The sequence below is a fragment of the Somniosus microcephalus genome, chromosome 2, assembly GCF_052327205.1.
Source record: "Somniosus microcephalus isolate GS21.2 chromosome 2, FLI_Smic_1.0, whole genome shotgun sequence".
NCBI classification, from domain to species: domain Eukaryota; kingdom Metazoa; phylum Chordata; class Chondrichthyes; order Squaliformes; family Somniosidae; genus Somniosus; species Somniosus microcephalus.
The window spans coordinates 178,886,001-178,900,345 of NC_140988.1; the positions used below are offsets into that span (position 1 = coordinate 178,886,001).

A 14,345-nucleotide genomic window follows, 5' to 3' on the forward strand; every position below is an offset into this window, starting at 1 on the left:
TTCTCTATTCACAGATACTGCCTGACCTGCTGAGTATTTCCAGCATTTTCTGTTTATATTTCAGATTTCCAGCATCCGCTGTATTTTGCTTTTATATTAGAACAGGGAAAGTCGGATTTCCCAACAGCTCAGTTGGTAGATGCACATCCCAGTGTGTTACTGAGTAAATACAGGCCAGGATGTTATCAGGTTGGATTCCTGGTCTGCGTTATCCGATCTCAACCAGATGGCAGTTGTGGTGTTACAGTTCACTTCAATTCCACTGCTCAAGGGAGAGGGAAAATCAGCTAAAGTTCCTACTCCGGATCACTACCTAGGGAAACCCTGCTGAAAGCGCATATGTCAGGGGATAACAGGATCAGGATCAAATATGCTGGCCCACACAGTCAAATACCTTGCTGATACTCATTGCTCAGGCACACACACGATGAAAGGTCACTTGGCTGGGGTACTTTAGGGCAGCCAATGCCCACAAACCCATATCCAAGCAACAGTCAGTGCTGTCAGGAGAAGAGGGGAGAAAATTGAAGGGAGAAAAATTGATTTAAAATGAAGAAAAAGCAAACTAGTTGATAAACTACATCATGACAATGACTTCATCATGATAGGACCACTGTGATCTATATGGGGAGTCCGTGACCCTGGCAGAGGGTGCAGCTCTGACAAAAGGGGCAGGAGCATAAAAAATAAAGGAAGACAGAGAAATCAAACAGGAAAATAGATATATAGAGGGATGAATGAAAGCCTTAGATAGTAACGAAGCTGCTATTTTTTTCTGCTGCATTATATTGTTCCAGTGTATTGAAAAAGAATAAACTCAGAAAATCTCTTGTTTCTTCTATCTCTTGTCACTGCAAGCAGCTAATCTGAATGAGGTGGAAAAAGGTCAGTCGCAGTCTGTTTCTCCCCTTTTCTCTTTCCCACGAGCTGTTAGACTCGGATCATTTTTTTCTTCTTCCTGTCACCTGCTTGTTCCTTGGAAATGAGGTGCATGATTTCCACCCCCGACACTACTGTCATTTTCCCTTCTTATTTTGAAAGCATTATGGCGAGGTAGGTGAGGATATCAAGTCAAGCCGCATTTCTTCAGCAAATCTTCAGCTAATTACCTTTGAAAGATAACTGGCAAAAATCATCTGCCAGTTAAAAAACTGCATCCCTCATGATATGTATACAGAAACATAATTGTTCTTTATCATAGTAGTACCAGCTCCCATTTAACTAGCTCTTTCTGACATGCTGTATATTGCATCAGTTGAATAGATGGCTATGATTCTATTGTGATCTAGCTGCTGCATTGATCTGTGGTATTCGGTATTGAGGTAGCAAATTTCATTCCTTATGCCGTAATTATAGGGAGTGGTGCTGCTTAATGGGGCCTGTGTGCGGCTCGATCCTGTGTCGCTTGCTGATCACTTAACATAGATTATTACACCTCACCTCTGGCAAAACAAACTGGAACCAAGTAAGATAAATAATGCAATTATCGGACGTTAACCAGAAACTAGACGGCAGTAGAATGTATAAAATATTAGCCATCCTGACCAAAATAAAGAACAAGCAAGATATATGACATAATTACAGCATCCACATTAGAAATGAAGTAGGATGGCAATAAAAAGCACACAATGTGTCTCGGGGGTAAGCAGCTAAAATATACATGATATCCTTAATGTCCATTATTATGGAGCCGAATCCAAATCAGTCAATAAATATCTTTGCAGTTTAGGTGACGTTACAGTATTGTAGAGATAATAATCTGTGCATTAATCTAATCAAGAGCAGAGTTGGGGGTTAATCCTTTGCATTTACTCCTGAAAATAATGGTCTAGACAGAGCAAGCAGTTAAAAGAACAATCTGTCCTCTCATACAGGTAGAATGGGATTATGGGCTCCCTTCTACACACACATGCTTAATATAGGCTGACTCTACCCTCACATTGCCCAGTTGTTCCATTTCCAGGTTAAACCAGTGCCTCTGGTAAGAGCTATGCTCCTTATGTTCAGCACACTGCCTGTCTTCAATACGATGCACTAAGTAGGGTCACATGTAGGTCAGATTCTGTTTCAAAGGCAGTTTTCAGTAACTATATACAGATTCATTTTCGGTAAGGGGTACCCTAAATGCCAAGCCTAGGAAGTGTTTAAATAAAATGTGTTTTTTTTAGTATATGGTTCCAATTATAATTAATATTTAATGCCAGAGACTACCCTTTAGAACGGTAATTTTACATTGCGTGATGCTGAATGAACACTACAATAATCTGCTCCTGATGGATAGTCGCCACCTGCATGAATCTTGCTGTTGTTTTCCTTAGTTGCATGCAGCAATGTTTCCACACAGGCAGAACATTTTCGCCAGAGGTAAACATTCGGCATCAATTTTCCTGACTGCAATTTCTTTTCTAACTCCTTTTTTTGATCAATTTATATTTTTGACTAACGTTTCTGTGCTAATTGAAAGTATAAAGGCTGCCAGTGCTTGGAACTGGAGCCCAGAGTCAGCATCAGAGTTCCCCCAGCCCTTCCGCAAAAGATGCCTTAACTCCAGTCTCGGAAGAACATCCTCTGCTGCACCAGAGTGATCTTTTCTACTGCTCACTCTGTTGAGTGAGACTGCTGAATTATGGGCAGTTTGGGAAGTGGTTGACAGAGAGAGAGGAGCCAAAACATGATTATCTGTGTGATATGGGTGGTCGCGTTTCTTTAACTCAACGGCTAATTAAAAATGAATGTAGAATAATGGGACACAAAAGCCATTGTGAGACTGCAGGGCATCACCCTTGATTATGGAATGGAGAATCTGCTTCTAATGTCGTTGCCAACTTAAAATCTTTAATTTGTATCGGCAACAGCAGGTGAAATAGTAACGGTGGATTCAGCATTAGCATTGGTGTACTGAGGCAGTGACTAGAGGCTTCAGGGGAACCTTCTTCCTCTGGATAATTTTACTTCAAATTGAGTACAAAATGGGATTTCCCATTTTATACACACACTGACTTTCTTGCTAAAATTATCAACAAGAGGAATTTCACCCCTTTTCCTTCACTCTTTAAAGCAGATCCGCACTTACAGAGCTTAATAATGTTGCACTGGTGGTGCAGAAAACAAGTAAAACATTCCCACTCCTTGTAGCTATATTTCTGACTTTAGGTCATTCTTTCTTCATATTCACACATAGAAAAATTGGCCACTTTAAATTGTGTGTCAGCGATATACTAGATATATCTTACTGGTTACATGTTTTTCATCAATTTGTGTTGTCCACAAACCATTAGTATGGGTAGGTATGGAATATAAATTCTTCAAGTGCCAGTGTTTCATCTGTGAGTTATTTCCCACATCTCACTGGCAAGATTAAGAGTGTGCCGTGTTACAGATGTTGGATCATAGTACTTGCGTGATGGTAGAAATGTGTGCTGCAGCAGCCAGCGAGTGTCTCTCACAGGAATAAGTCTCCTTTGAAACCTGAAAGAAAGATCGGGACCCAAAAAAATCTGTGGACCAGGGATCTTGAGAATTACGCCGGGATCATGCCCCACTGGAGTATGCGGGGTCAGGGTGAGGTCACCTAATTTACAAATCCTGACAGTTGTCCACACCACTGGAAGCCTCTCAAAAATTGCTTGATGCTGCCTGAGTGCCCCCTTAGGATGGGGGCTGCTCTAAAAAAAAATTAAATTATTCCAGGCCTTGATCCCAGCCTGTACCCCCAGGTGAGCCTCATCCCACCGCCTTCCACCATGGAGGTGGCAGATAACCCTGTTCTCACCCTGTATATCACTGCCAGGGATATGCTAGACCTGATTTGAGGGCTGAGGTCACGGGAACGCCTGATGCAGGTAATCCTTTGCCCTGCCTCCTTTGATACCACTGGCCTTATAAGGGGCAGGTCTGGGCTCCGCCCTTACAAGGCTCATGGAAACTCCAATTTTAGGCCAGGGCCTGACATATCCATATCTCAGCCTATTTTGTGGCCCTGCCGACAAACTCCTGCAGGAGTTACGGTGGGAGTGCACTGGAACAACTAAGGATTTTTGGCCTCCAATTGTTTTTTGTGCTCATCAAGGTGAAGATTATCAGGTCTGATAAATACAATGGGGGGAAAATTGGCTTGTGCCCCCTTTGGGGCAATAACGTAGCGCCTCGAAAAAGTTCGCGCCCCCGCGTCCAAAATTCAATGGTAGCGCCCCAAGCATGAGGCGGGCACTACTGGAAGCACCCCCCTCCCTCTTGGGGCGCTCCCATTGAATATCGTGGCGCTACGTGCCGCAGTGCCATGTACACTGGCACATAGTGCCGTGGTCCTGCAGGCCTTCCTCCACTGATTAAAGGGAAGGGGCCTAGCGCAGCGCGCACCGAGGCCCTACTGGACCACCGGGGAGCGAGGTGCCAGCAAAATAGTCCGGCACTCGAGGAGTGCCAGGCTGACAGATCGCAGCCGGCACCCCGCAGGAGGAGGCGAGAGGGGGCAGGTGCTGGCAGGCGACCCAAAAAGAAATGGCCGCCCGGCACCTGCCCTTTAATTAACTCCGCCTCAGCTGTAAAAACGCCACCCTGACCCTGTCGGACATAGCGTCCGACGGTAAGTCAGGGGGCGCGAGCTAAGTTTGCGAGCGGGGCGCTGCACACAGCGATAATGTCATCACCGGAGGCACAGCACCATGGGGCGCTACCGGCTACCGCCACTGCTAACTTCCCGCTGAATTCCGCAGGAGGCGTTAGCAGCGCTGCACCCGCGCACTAGTTTCTTTGCGCCCCGTTAGCGCCGTCTCGGGGCAATAACGGGAGGCGCAAAGCAACCAGATTTTTCCCCCTCTATTTTTTACCACCATCTAAATCCAGTATCTGTTTCAAATAGTCCTCGGTTAAATTTAACATGATCAGAGGCAGAGTGAAGGTCCCTCTAGGACATTTTAAGAATGGCATGAATGAAATAATCACTCTTAACATTCCTGTATGTGTGACCTTCATAGATCATCTGGACATGACTTGAGTGAACAGAATCTGGGTTTAACATGTGATGTTGACTAAGATGCTATTAGATGCTATTAGATGAGTTTAGAAGAGTTTGACAGAAAGTCAATTCAGTGCCATAAGCGCATAGTCTGTATGTAGAGAATGGCAAAGAGTATGAGGAGAGCTGGATGACTCTGGGTGTGTTATTCTAACTGAATCAGTAGCTTCATGCTAAATTCATCCATTTACAGTGAAAATCAACATGATGGTGTAAACAGTAAAATGAAAACAGCAACTTGTATCGCTTCCTTTTGTTGAATATTGCTTTTATCAGCCATTCAGATTTAACGAAGCAAAGAAATTGGTATACAGCAGAAAATAAACATGTTTACTAGCCCAAGTCTGTTTTGTGCCTCCGTCCTATCAATTGGGAGTACAGGTATTTTCTGGTTTTGGTGCAATCCATCGTTTTTCACACGATTGAGTAACACAATCCTTTCAGGAATCACCTGGGGAAGATCAGCAAAGAGAAACATTCACTATGTTGCTCTGTATAATGAAACCATTCATCATGTTAACTCCATCAGCAGCTTTTAAGAAAGATGGAGAATGTCTCAGCCTTTTTCTGCTTAAGATTTAGAGCTCATAGTTTCCAAACAATAATTTAGATATCTCTTCCATTACTTTATCATTTCGTTCAAATCTCATTGCAGCAACAGGGGATAAACCTGTAGCCTTTTCTCATTCTGTCATAGGTGAGCTATGTGAAGAGAAACTGGACTTCTGTGCCCCGGAGCTGAACGCCTGCCAGCACGACTCCAAATGTATCATGACCGTCAAGGGATTCAAGTATGTGGCAAGATCATTTGCTGGATGACTAATCTATAATTTTTTGGTGACCATGTAATTCTTTTGTTAACTCTAGCATAAGTGAAGGATCCAGAAATTTATGAGCACGTACTTGACTACAAGAGAGAGATACCTTGGGGTGGAAATTGGTCATAGCCCATTTTTGTTGGTGGCCGCAGGGGCCGCTGAAGAATCCTGAGCCGAGCAGACCCAACTCCAGTTTTGGCACAGGGTCCTAAAGCAGGCATTATGCCCCTTTTTACACTTGTCAGGGCCTAATACCTGTTTTAAACAGCCATTGGAGATGGCTGAAACATCGCCCGGATTCATTTAGCTGTGGCTTGGATGCACATGTAAATTGGGCGCAGGCTGTCTCATGCTCCGTTTTATGCTCGGAAAATGGACGCAACACCTACCAATTTCACCCTCCTCGAGTTCCTGCTCATTTCAAATATTTGCGACTAATTCATGGAACCTTACTGTATTTTGTTGCCTTTTATAATTTGCATAGAATTTTACAGAACAGCAACAGGCAATTCGGCCCAAAAGGTCTATGCTGATGTTTATGCTCCACATGCGTCTCCTCCCACCTTACATCATCTAACCCCATCAATGTATCCTTCTTTTCCTTTCTCCCTCATGTACTTATCCATCTTAGCGAGTTGCACATTCTCACCACTCTCTGAGTAAAGACGTTTCTCTTGAATTCCGTGTTGAATTTATTAGTGACTATCTTATATTTATGGCCCGAGTTTCGAACTCCCCCACAAGTGGAAACATCCTCCCTATGTCTACCCTATCGAAGCCCTTCATAATTTTAAAGACCTCTTTCAGGTCACCTCTCAGTCTTCTCTTTTCTAGAGAAAATAGCCCCAGCTTGTTCACTCTTTCCTGATAATTGTGCCCTTTTAGTTCTGGTATCATCTTTGTAAATCTTTCTGCACTTTCTCCAGTGCTTCTATGTCCTATTCGTAATATGGAGACCTGGAGACAGAACTGTGCACAGTGCTCTAAGTGTGGTCTAACCAAGGTTCTATATAAGTTTCACATAAATTCTCTGCTTTTGAATTTTTTCCTCCAGAAATGAGTCTCTTCTGCACTTTTTATGGCTTTGATCATATTTATTAAAATATTATGAAGCGTGATGATATACATGAGATGCACAAACAAAACAACTTTCTTTTTAAACCCATCATTGTAAGTTATTGCTATGTGCCCAGGAAATCTCTGCCCATGCATATTATGCATCCAACATGCACTGCTTGAAAGAAAACAATGTACCTTTACTTTTGTGAGGGGCACGCATGTAGGTACTATAATAATAAAAAAACAGCAGTAAAAGTGGAGCTGTATGGGTAGCTTAGTTGGTAATTGCACAACATAGTGTGGAACTGCGCCATAAAGACCAGGAATGTCCTGCAGTTTGATCCTGGATCTGTGCAGTTAGCTGATCTCTGCAGAAGCAGCAGTCATAAGTTGTTTAGTTGACTTTATCATCCCTGGGGATGGAAGAGAAAAATAAACCAGGGCTGATTACTATGTAGTGATCCCTACTGGAAAATGCACATCCATGAACGTTGGGTAAGGACAGATTGGGGTTCAGCTATGACGCCCTCTGTAAATGAATTAGCCTGCTGACACTGTATCGGTTTACATATGTGGGCAGCTGGTGCCTGTGGAATATATCATTCAGCATGTTCAAGAGAGATGGGAGAATATTGGATTGAAATTAAATGTGTATCAAAAAATACAAAAGGAACCCTGTGCATAAAGTAAGAGTTTTCTGAAGCTTTGTTTGCATTTTTAATAAGGGATGGATCTGTCTCCAAAAAACCCCAGTGTCTGTGCCTACTTTTGCTGTGGCTAAGAAGTGTGCTCTGATTAAATAAGTTACATATCATCTCCACAATGCTTGTGATTATAAAAAACAGCAGTTGCATGTTGCAATTTTGGTCACCATCCAGTGCTAAGCAGGTGCTGCTATTGCGCTTCCTTTCTGCCTGCAGGTACATAATAGCTCTTGCACGCCTACACATGTAGCCCTGTTGTGTCACTGTACACACTGTGCACATTGCCAGCAGCATTATGTATGTTCCCACAGCTGTCTGGGACAGCCTGTATTCACAGCAGACACTGCTAGCCTTCCAATGAAGGGAAACTTAAATTTCAGCAAGGAATTATAGATTTATGATGATATTAAATGACCATAGTGTATATTACCTTTTAATGAGATGTCAGTGTCTGAAACATAAGAGTCCAACAAAACCTCGATCCTTTTTTAAAAGATAAATAATATTTTCCCTCAAATTGATAGCTTTGGAAGATTGGCCGTTTTTCTCACTGGAGCTTGATGTAGCCATTCTTTCCATTGTGAATCTTAACAAACGGCTTTGACAGCATCGAGTGCTGTAAGCCACATTTCCTATGATCTGGAGGCACTTGGAAAGTAACCAAAATCTCTCTGACACCACACAAGATGAATAGAACAGGGACACATCTTTTGCAAAGAAAACATGATTTTAAAGTGATTCACTGATGGGTATTTTATCAGACTTTCAGCAATTACTTTCTGTTTTACAGATGTGAGTGCACACCTGGATACATTGGTGAGCATTGTGATATTGACTACGATGACTGCCAGGAGAACAAGTGTAAAAACAGTGCACAGTGTATCGATGCAGTGAATGGTTATACCTGCATCTGCCCAGAAGGCTACAGGTAGGCCTGGGTGGGGGAGACACTGAGGATATAAAGGATTCTGCCAACACATGGCACTCTGAGGCACACACTAATCTGTGAATTGCTGTCATAAACTGGTTTCATTTATGACAGCAAGCAATCTCAGCCTTTGCATGTATTTGCAGAATGGAGGTAAAGTCAGTGGCTCGCTTACTTATATCAGCTGTTACAGTGAGAACAGTACTGTGTGACTTGTGACATCAAGGTTACCACAGGGTTGCTGTCTGTGTCAGTTTGTCAAAGCTGGAATCAGAAAATGGCCACCATCTTCAAATTGTTAATACTGGTCAGTATTATAACAATCCTCCATGTAAGGTACAGTGAACATAAGTCACCGGGCTCTAATTTAACATCAGAATGTTCAGCAGAACTATAACATATTAGTTGATTTCCTGTGTTTTGTACATGGTAAATGGGAGAATATGGTCACTCTCTTAACTTGTCTCTACCATCTTTGCATTGCTGCTTCTTGCGAGGAGTTTCCTCGGGTGTTCTCCCACTCGGCCGCTGTAACTTTGGCAGAAGATCGGTGTGAACTCCAGATAGACCCATAGCTTGGTTTCCGCCGATCTAACGCTGAAGTTACGGCAGCCAATTGAGAGGACACACCGCCCCCGCCCCCCCCCCCCCCCCCGTTGAAATTCCTGGCACCGCTCTCTGTCCCTCTCTTCAGCTTCTCCTTTCTCTTTCTCTTCTCAGTTGCTTCTCTTCCGTTGCCTATTCTTTTTGCTTCTGTCTGTTTTTTTCCTTCTTTTCTTTTAGGTGGTAGTTATGGTGTGCTGTGGCAGGAAAAGGGGCCACCAATGACCCTCAGTGCCTCCTTTCCCATTCCCTTCTCCAATCATTCACATTTTCGCCACCTCTTCACGCTGATCGCATCCCTGACCCTTTTACCTTTCCATTGCCCATTCTCTTTCATAACACCTCCTTACACCCATCACTACCCACTTCTTCCCCTTGGAACTACCCACTCAACCACTGTGTCTTCCATCACTTTCGCTCTGAGACTTTGCTTTCAAAAGGAAATAACATTAGAATGAGAGGCAAAATGCCCGGCTGTTCTTCTCTCTGTCTCTGTCTCTCACTCCCCCTCTGTCTCATGGATGTTCAAAATTAGAATCTCTGTCTCACAGGTTTAATCCATTAGCATTGACCTTCCCAAATGTTAGATGGAGATAATCAGTTGGGTTCAAAATTCAACTGCTTTTGTTTGAAGGTTGAAGTAACATTAAACAAAAAAAGATGCACATATTCTCTCTCCCTTAGTTTAATACACCTTTTAAAAAGTTTATTCAACAAAAAGAAAAAGGGACAGCAAGTGTGCAATTAGAACACTGTCTTTTCTCTCTCGTGCACACATGCACACAATCTCTCTGTCTTATATAAAAAATACAATATAAGTTTTACCTCGGTAAAGCTTATGAAATTTGTCTCCTCAGTCATTCAAAATTATTTAAAGCTACTGGGTATAAAGTGCTAAAGAACAATATCCCATCAGCTGATGAACAGTACCAATGCATCCTAGGAACCAGGTGTACTTTTGCCAACCATTCGCCAAGTCATACTGAGAGTCTGGGGTGCAGGAAATCGCAACATCCCTGCCCCCTCCCTTTGCTGATGGCCATGTTTGGAGCAGGCAAAGGCCCCATTACCAATAGGCTATCGTGGAATCCTTAAGCTTCCGGCCATTCCATGGGATTTATAATGACAATCCAGCAGTTTTTATAATTTTTTTTTCCTGGTATAGTGCTATTTCAACACACAAACTTTGGGTTGCTGCTCCAGTACTATAACCACTACTCTACCATACCTATTATTAACATGAGTATTCTTTGTGAACAGCCACCATCTAAAGTGTGTACAGTTATCTACAACCTGTATCAACTGATTTGATTTCTCTAATCTCTGTTTTTTATAGATTAAATCATATCTGCTGATTTAGTCCCAATCTATTGCATTTTTTCAATTCTAGCTCATTTTGCTTGTTACAGAAACCTCTAGACTTCCCTGTTTTCTAAATGTGAAGTCCCTGTTCATAGGTAAAGGTACAGTCTCAGACTGTTGGACAGGCAGTGTGTCGGACAGGCAGTGTGTCGGACAGGCAGTGTGTCGGACAGGCAGTGTGTCGGTCAGGCAGTGTGTCGGACAGGCAGACTGTTGGACAGGCAGTGTGTCGGACAGGCAGTGTGTCGGGCAGGCAGACTGTTGGACAGGCAGTGTGTTGGACAGGCAGTGCGTCGGACAGGCAGTGCGTCGGACAGGCAGTGTGTCAGACAGGCAGCGTGTTTGTGCAGAGTTTATTAATGCATCATTTTCCAGAAGCACTAAGTCAGGTTTCCTTATTAACTGTCTTTTTCAGTGGTCTGTTTTGCGAGTTGACCCCACCAATGGTTTTACCTCGCACCAGCCCCTGTGATCATTTTGAATGCCAGAATGGAGCCCAGTGCATAGAGATTGGAAATGAGCCTGTCTGCCAGTGCCTGGCAGGTTACGAGGGTGACAAATGCGAAAAATTGGTTAGTGTGAACTTCGTGAAGAGAGATTCCTACCTACAGATTCCTTCACCAAACATTCAGCTTCAACCCAATATCTCCCTCCAGGTAAGAAAAAAATCTCAATTAGAATTAGTATATTTGAGCTTTATGTCTGTATATGTTAATTCAGTCACCAAAAAGTAACTTTCTTGAGAAATCCAGTTAACATACATTCAGGCCTTCAGTCATTTTTATTCAATCAATCTGTTTTTTAAAACATGACTTGATTTCAGATTTGGAATGAGTAAAGCCTCTATCTGTACCAAGAAGAGATAATCAGGATCTCTGATCTCAACTGAACCGAACTGGATAGCATCAATTTAAAATGAATGTTTTGCACCTATAGAACATCTGTATTTTCCATTGTCAATGAGAAGAGTTGAATGTCGTTTTCATCGCGATGCTATCATTCCCAATATTTATCAATGGTTAACTTGCTATTTGGCGTCCACAGAAATCACTGCTTAAGAGTCTCCAAACTCAGCTACTGAGAAATCCACATCAGTAGCATACGAACATACGAAAATGACAGGCAGGAGAATACCAGCTGGTGCATCAAGCCTGCATTTTTGATTGCCTCAATTAGAATGCATTCTCTCACCTTGTAGAAACAGACACCACATACCATGGTAGATTTTTGCTAGCCAAGGTTATAAAAGAATATGGAGCCAAGGCAGCTGGATGGAGTTAAGATACAGATCAGTCGTGATCTCACTGAATGGCAGAACAGGCTCGTGGGGATGAATGGCCTAGTCCTATTCCGATGTTCCTATGTACCTAAGTCCACAGAACTTCGATACGAGTTGGCAACAGCTCAGAGATCCCAAGTGTGCAATGGGGTACTGTTGCCATTTAAACCCGTAGCCTATTAGCACAGAGTATTGGTAAGTTTTCTGTTGCTTGTCCAGACACTACCCATTAAGGCATTGGCTTGCAGGGTTATCTGGAACAAAGTGAAAAGAAATCTATCTCATAGAAACAAAAGTTACCTTCTCACCCAAGAGGTATACTTGTCATTCTCAAGGACCATAATGACATTTGCACTTCAGTAGAAACTCTGGCCTAGAAATTGGGTTGGGGCGCCAAAGTGGGGCAAAAGTCGGCGGAGCGCAGGATTTAGCGCAGCGATCGGAGTGATACTGATCGCCAGAAATTCAGTTTCAGTGCCGCTCGAGGGACACGGGGCGAGGCTCAAGGCGCTCCGCGTCCCTCTTAGGGCGCTGAAACTGATTATCGCAGTGCAACGTGCCGCAGCGCCACATGCTGCGGCACGGCACGCTGCGGTACTGCAGGCCTTCCTCCCACTGTTAAGGGGGAGGTGCCTGCAACAGCGCGAGCCCCGATCGCGAGTGCCGGCAAATGAGCCCGGCACCAAGGAGAAGTGCCGGGCTCTCGGGAAACAGCCGGCAATGCCGCGGGGGGGGTGGGGTTAGGAGGCCGGGGACGGAGGTGCTGGCAGGCGGCCGCCGAAAAAGCGGCCGCCCCGCACCTCCACCTTAACTTGCGCCGCTACCGGCACAGTAAGGCCCCATGAACCGGGCGCGGGTAGCGAGCGGCGCAACTGCAGCATTCGCTACCAAATATCGCGAACGGGGCACGATTGGGGCGCTGCGCACACCGATGACGTCATCGGTGGCGGCGCAGCTCAAATGCCTAACGCCACCATTAGCGCCCCTACTGAATATCGCCGCAGACGCAGCCAGTGGCGCTACAGCCACTGACTGCCTCTTTAGGCGCTAACAGGTGGCGCTACTCACCCAATTTCTCCCCCTATAACTTTAATATTTGGCAAACAAGCATTGAAAGATTTACTAAATACTGTCAACAATGCCCTTTAACCTGGTTGAGATTTGTTCATATGTAGAGATCTTCATCTCTTACACTTTTGTTTCTAAGAGATGCCTTCTCCATGAAGACCCGATTAGCTGACCTCTGCACTTGTCATTCTTCAGGTTGCTACAGATGAAGACAATGGGATTTTGTTGTACAAAGGGGACCGTGATCACATAGCTGTGGAGCTTTTTCGTGGGCGTGTACGTGTCAGCTATGACACAGGCATCTATCCAGCATCAGCCATTTACAGGTGAGTAACATCTGCACCCTGTCTCCATTGGGAAAGTGAGGCCCCATATGCAAATAATAGCTACAGATTGGAAAATGAGGATTGAACGTGTGATGAGTAAAGGAGACATGCTTAATAGATTTATTTTTATTGTTTTTGTAAAATTCATCTTCATAAAGGTGAGAGATGTTAATGCTAGGGAATACTTCCTATATAAAGCACCAAATATCTCAATAAAGTCATTCCAAGTTAAGTAGCATGACCAGCTGCAGAGTAAACTTCTCTCTGCTCCACCCCTACAATATATTTCAACCTCAATCCCACTGAACCACTGTAACGTTTCCTGCACCAGCTGCTTTATGGCCACTGAGAGAAATATTGCAGATTAGGGCTCTTTTATGCTGTGTGTTTGTGCCCACTGAGAACTAGATTGAGACTGTTCAAACAAGTGCCTTTCAAATGAAACTCTTTCATAGAGAGTAGACAGAAATTTCACATCAGTCTGGGCCGAATTTGAACCCAAGTCCCAGAGATGAAAAGAACAGTGTTTCATCTACAGCAACACCCAGTCCTCAGTTCAGTTTGATTTTAAAACATTTGCAATATCTATTTTCTCAAGTTCAGCTGGGTTCCCATTAAAAACTCCAGCAGGGGTGCAGCGTAATCCACCGGAAAACAGAACCCAGTCACGCCTAGCACCCGCTAATTCCCTGATTTCCTTGTTGACCTTGTAAGGGGTGGAAGCTCCGCCCATCTCTTAAAGGCCAATGATGTCAGAGAGCAGTTCTGCAGGTGAAGACTTCCCAGAAAGGGAAATCCTGGTTCCCGAGCTCCGTTAGGACCCAGTATTGGACTGGAGATCATTATGCTAACAGAGAGGGTTGATGAGGGCAATGCGGTTGATGTGGTGTACATGGATTTCCAAAAGGTGTTCGACAAAGTGCCACATAATAGGCTTGCCAGCAAAGTTGAAGCCCATGAAATAAAAGGGACAGTGGCAGCATGGATTGGCTAAGTGATAGGAAACAGAGAGTAGTGGTGAATGGTTGTTTTTCGGACTGGAGGAAGGTATACGGTGGTGTTCCCCAGGGGCCTGTACTAGGACCACTGCTTTTCTTGATATACATTAATGATTTGGATGTGGGTGTACAGGGCAGAATTTCAAAATTTGCAGATGACACAAAACTTGGAAGTATAGTGAA

At 43.9% G+C, this 14,345-nt stretch overlaps 1 protein-coding gene across 10 annotated transcripts in view; it reads left to right on the top strand.

Moving 5' to 3' along the window:
* The window catches only part of slit2 (slit homolog 2 (Drosophila)), a 605,319-nt gene that overhangs the window by 569,810 nt on the left and 21,164 nt on the right, over window positions 1-14,345 (top strand). For 6 of the 10 annotated variants that reach the window (XM_085967585.1, XM_085967589.1, XM_085967586.1 and 3 more), the window contains 5 exons: window positions 862-885; window positions 5,715-5,808; window positions 8,389-8,526; window positions 10,907-11,147; window positions 13,034-13,164. In XM_085967585.1, coding sequence (XP_085823711.1) covers window positions 862-885; window positions 5,715-5,808; window positions 8,389-8,526; window positions 10,907-11,147; window positions 13,034-13,164 — 628 coding nt within the window. The remainder of the gene's footprint in view (window positions 1-861; window positions 886-5,714; window positions 5,809-8,388; window positions 8,527-10,906; window positions 11,148-13,033; window positions 13,165-14,345) is intronic. The other 4 variants (XM_085967587.1, XM_085967592.1, XM_085967603.1 and 1 more) reach the window with 1 other exon arrangement.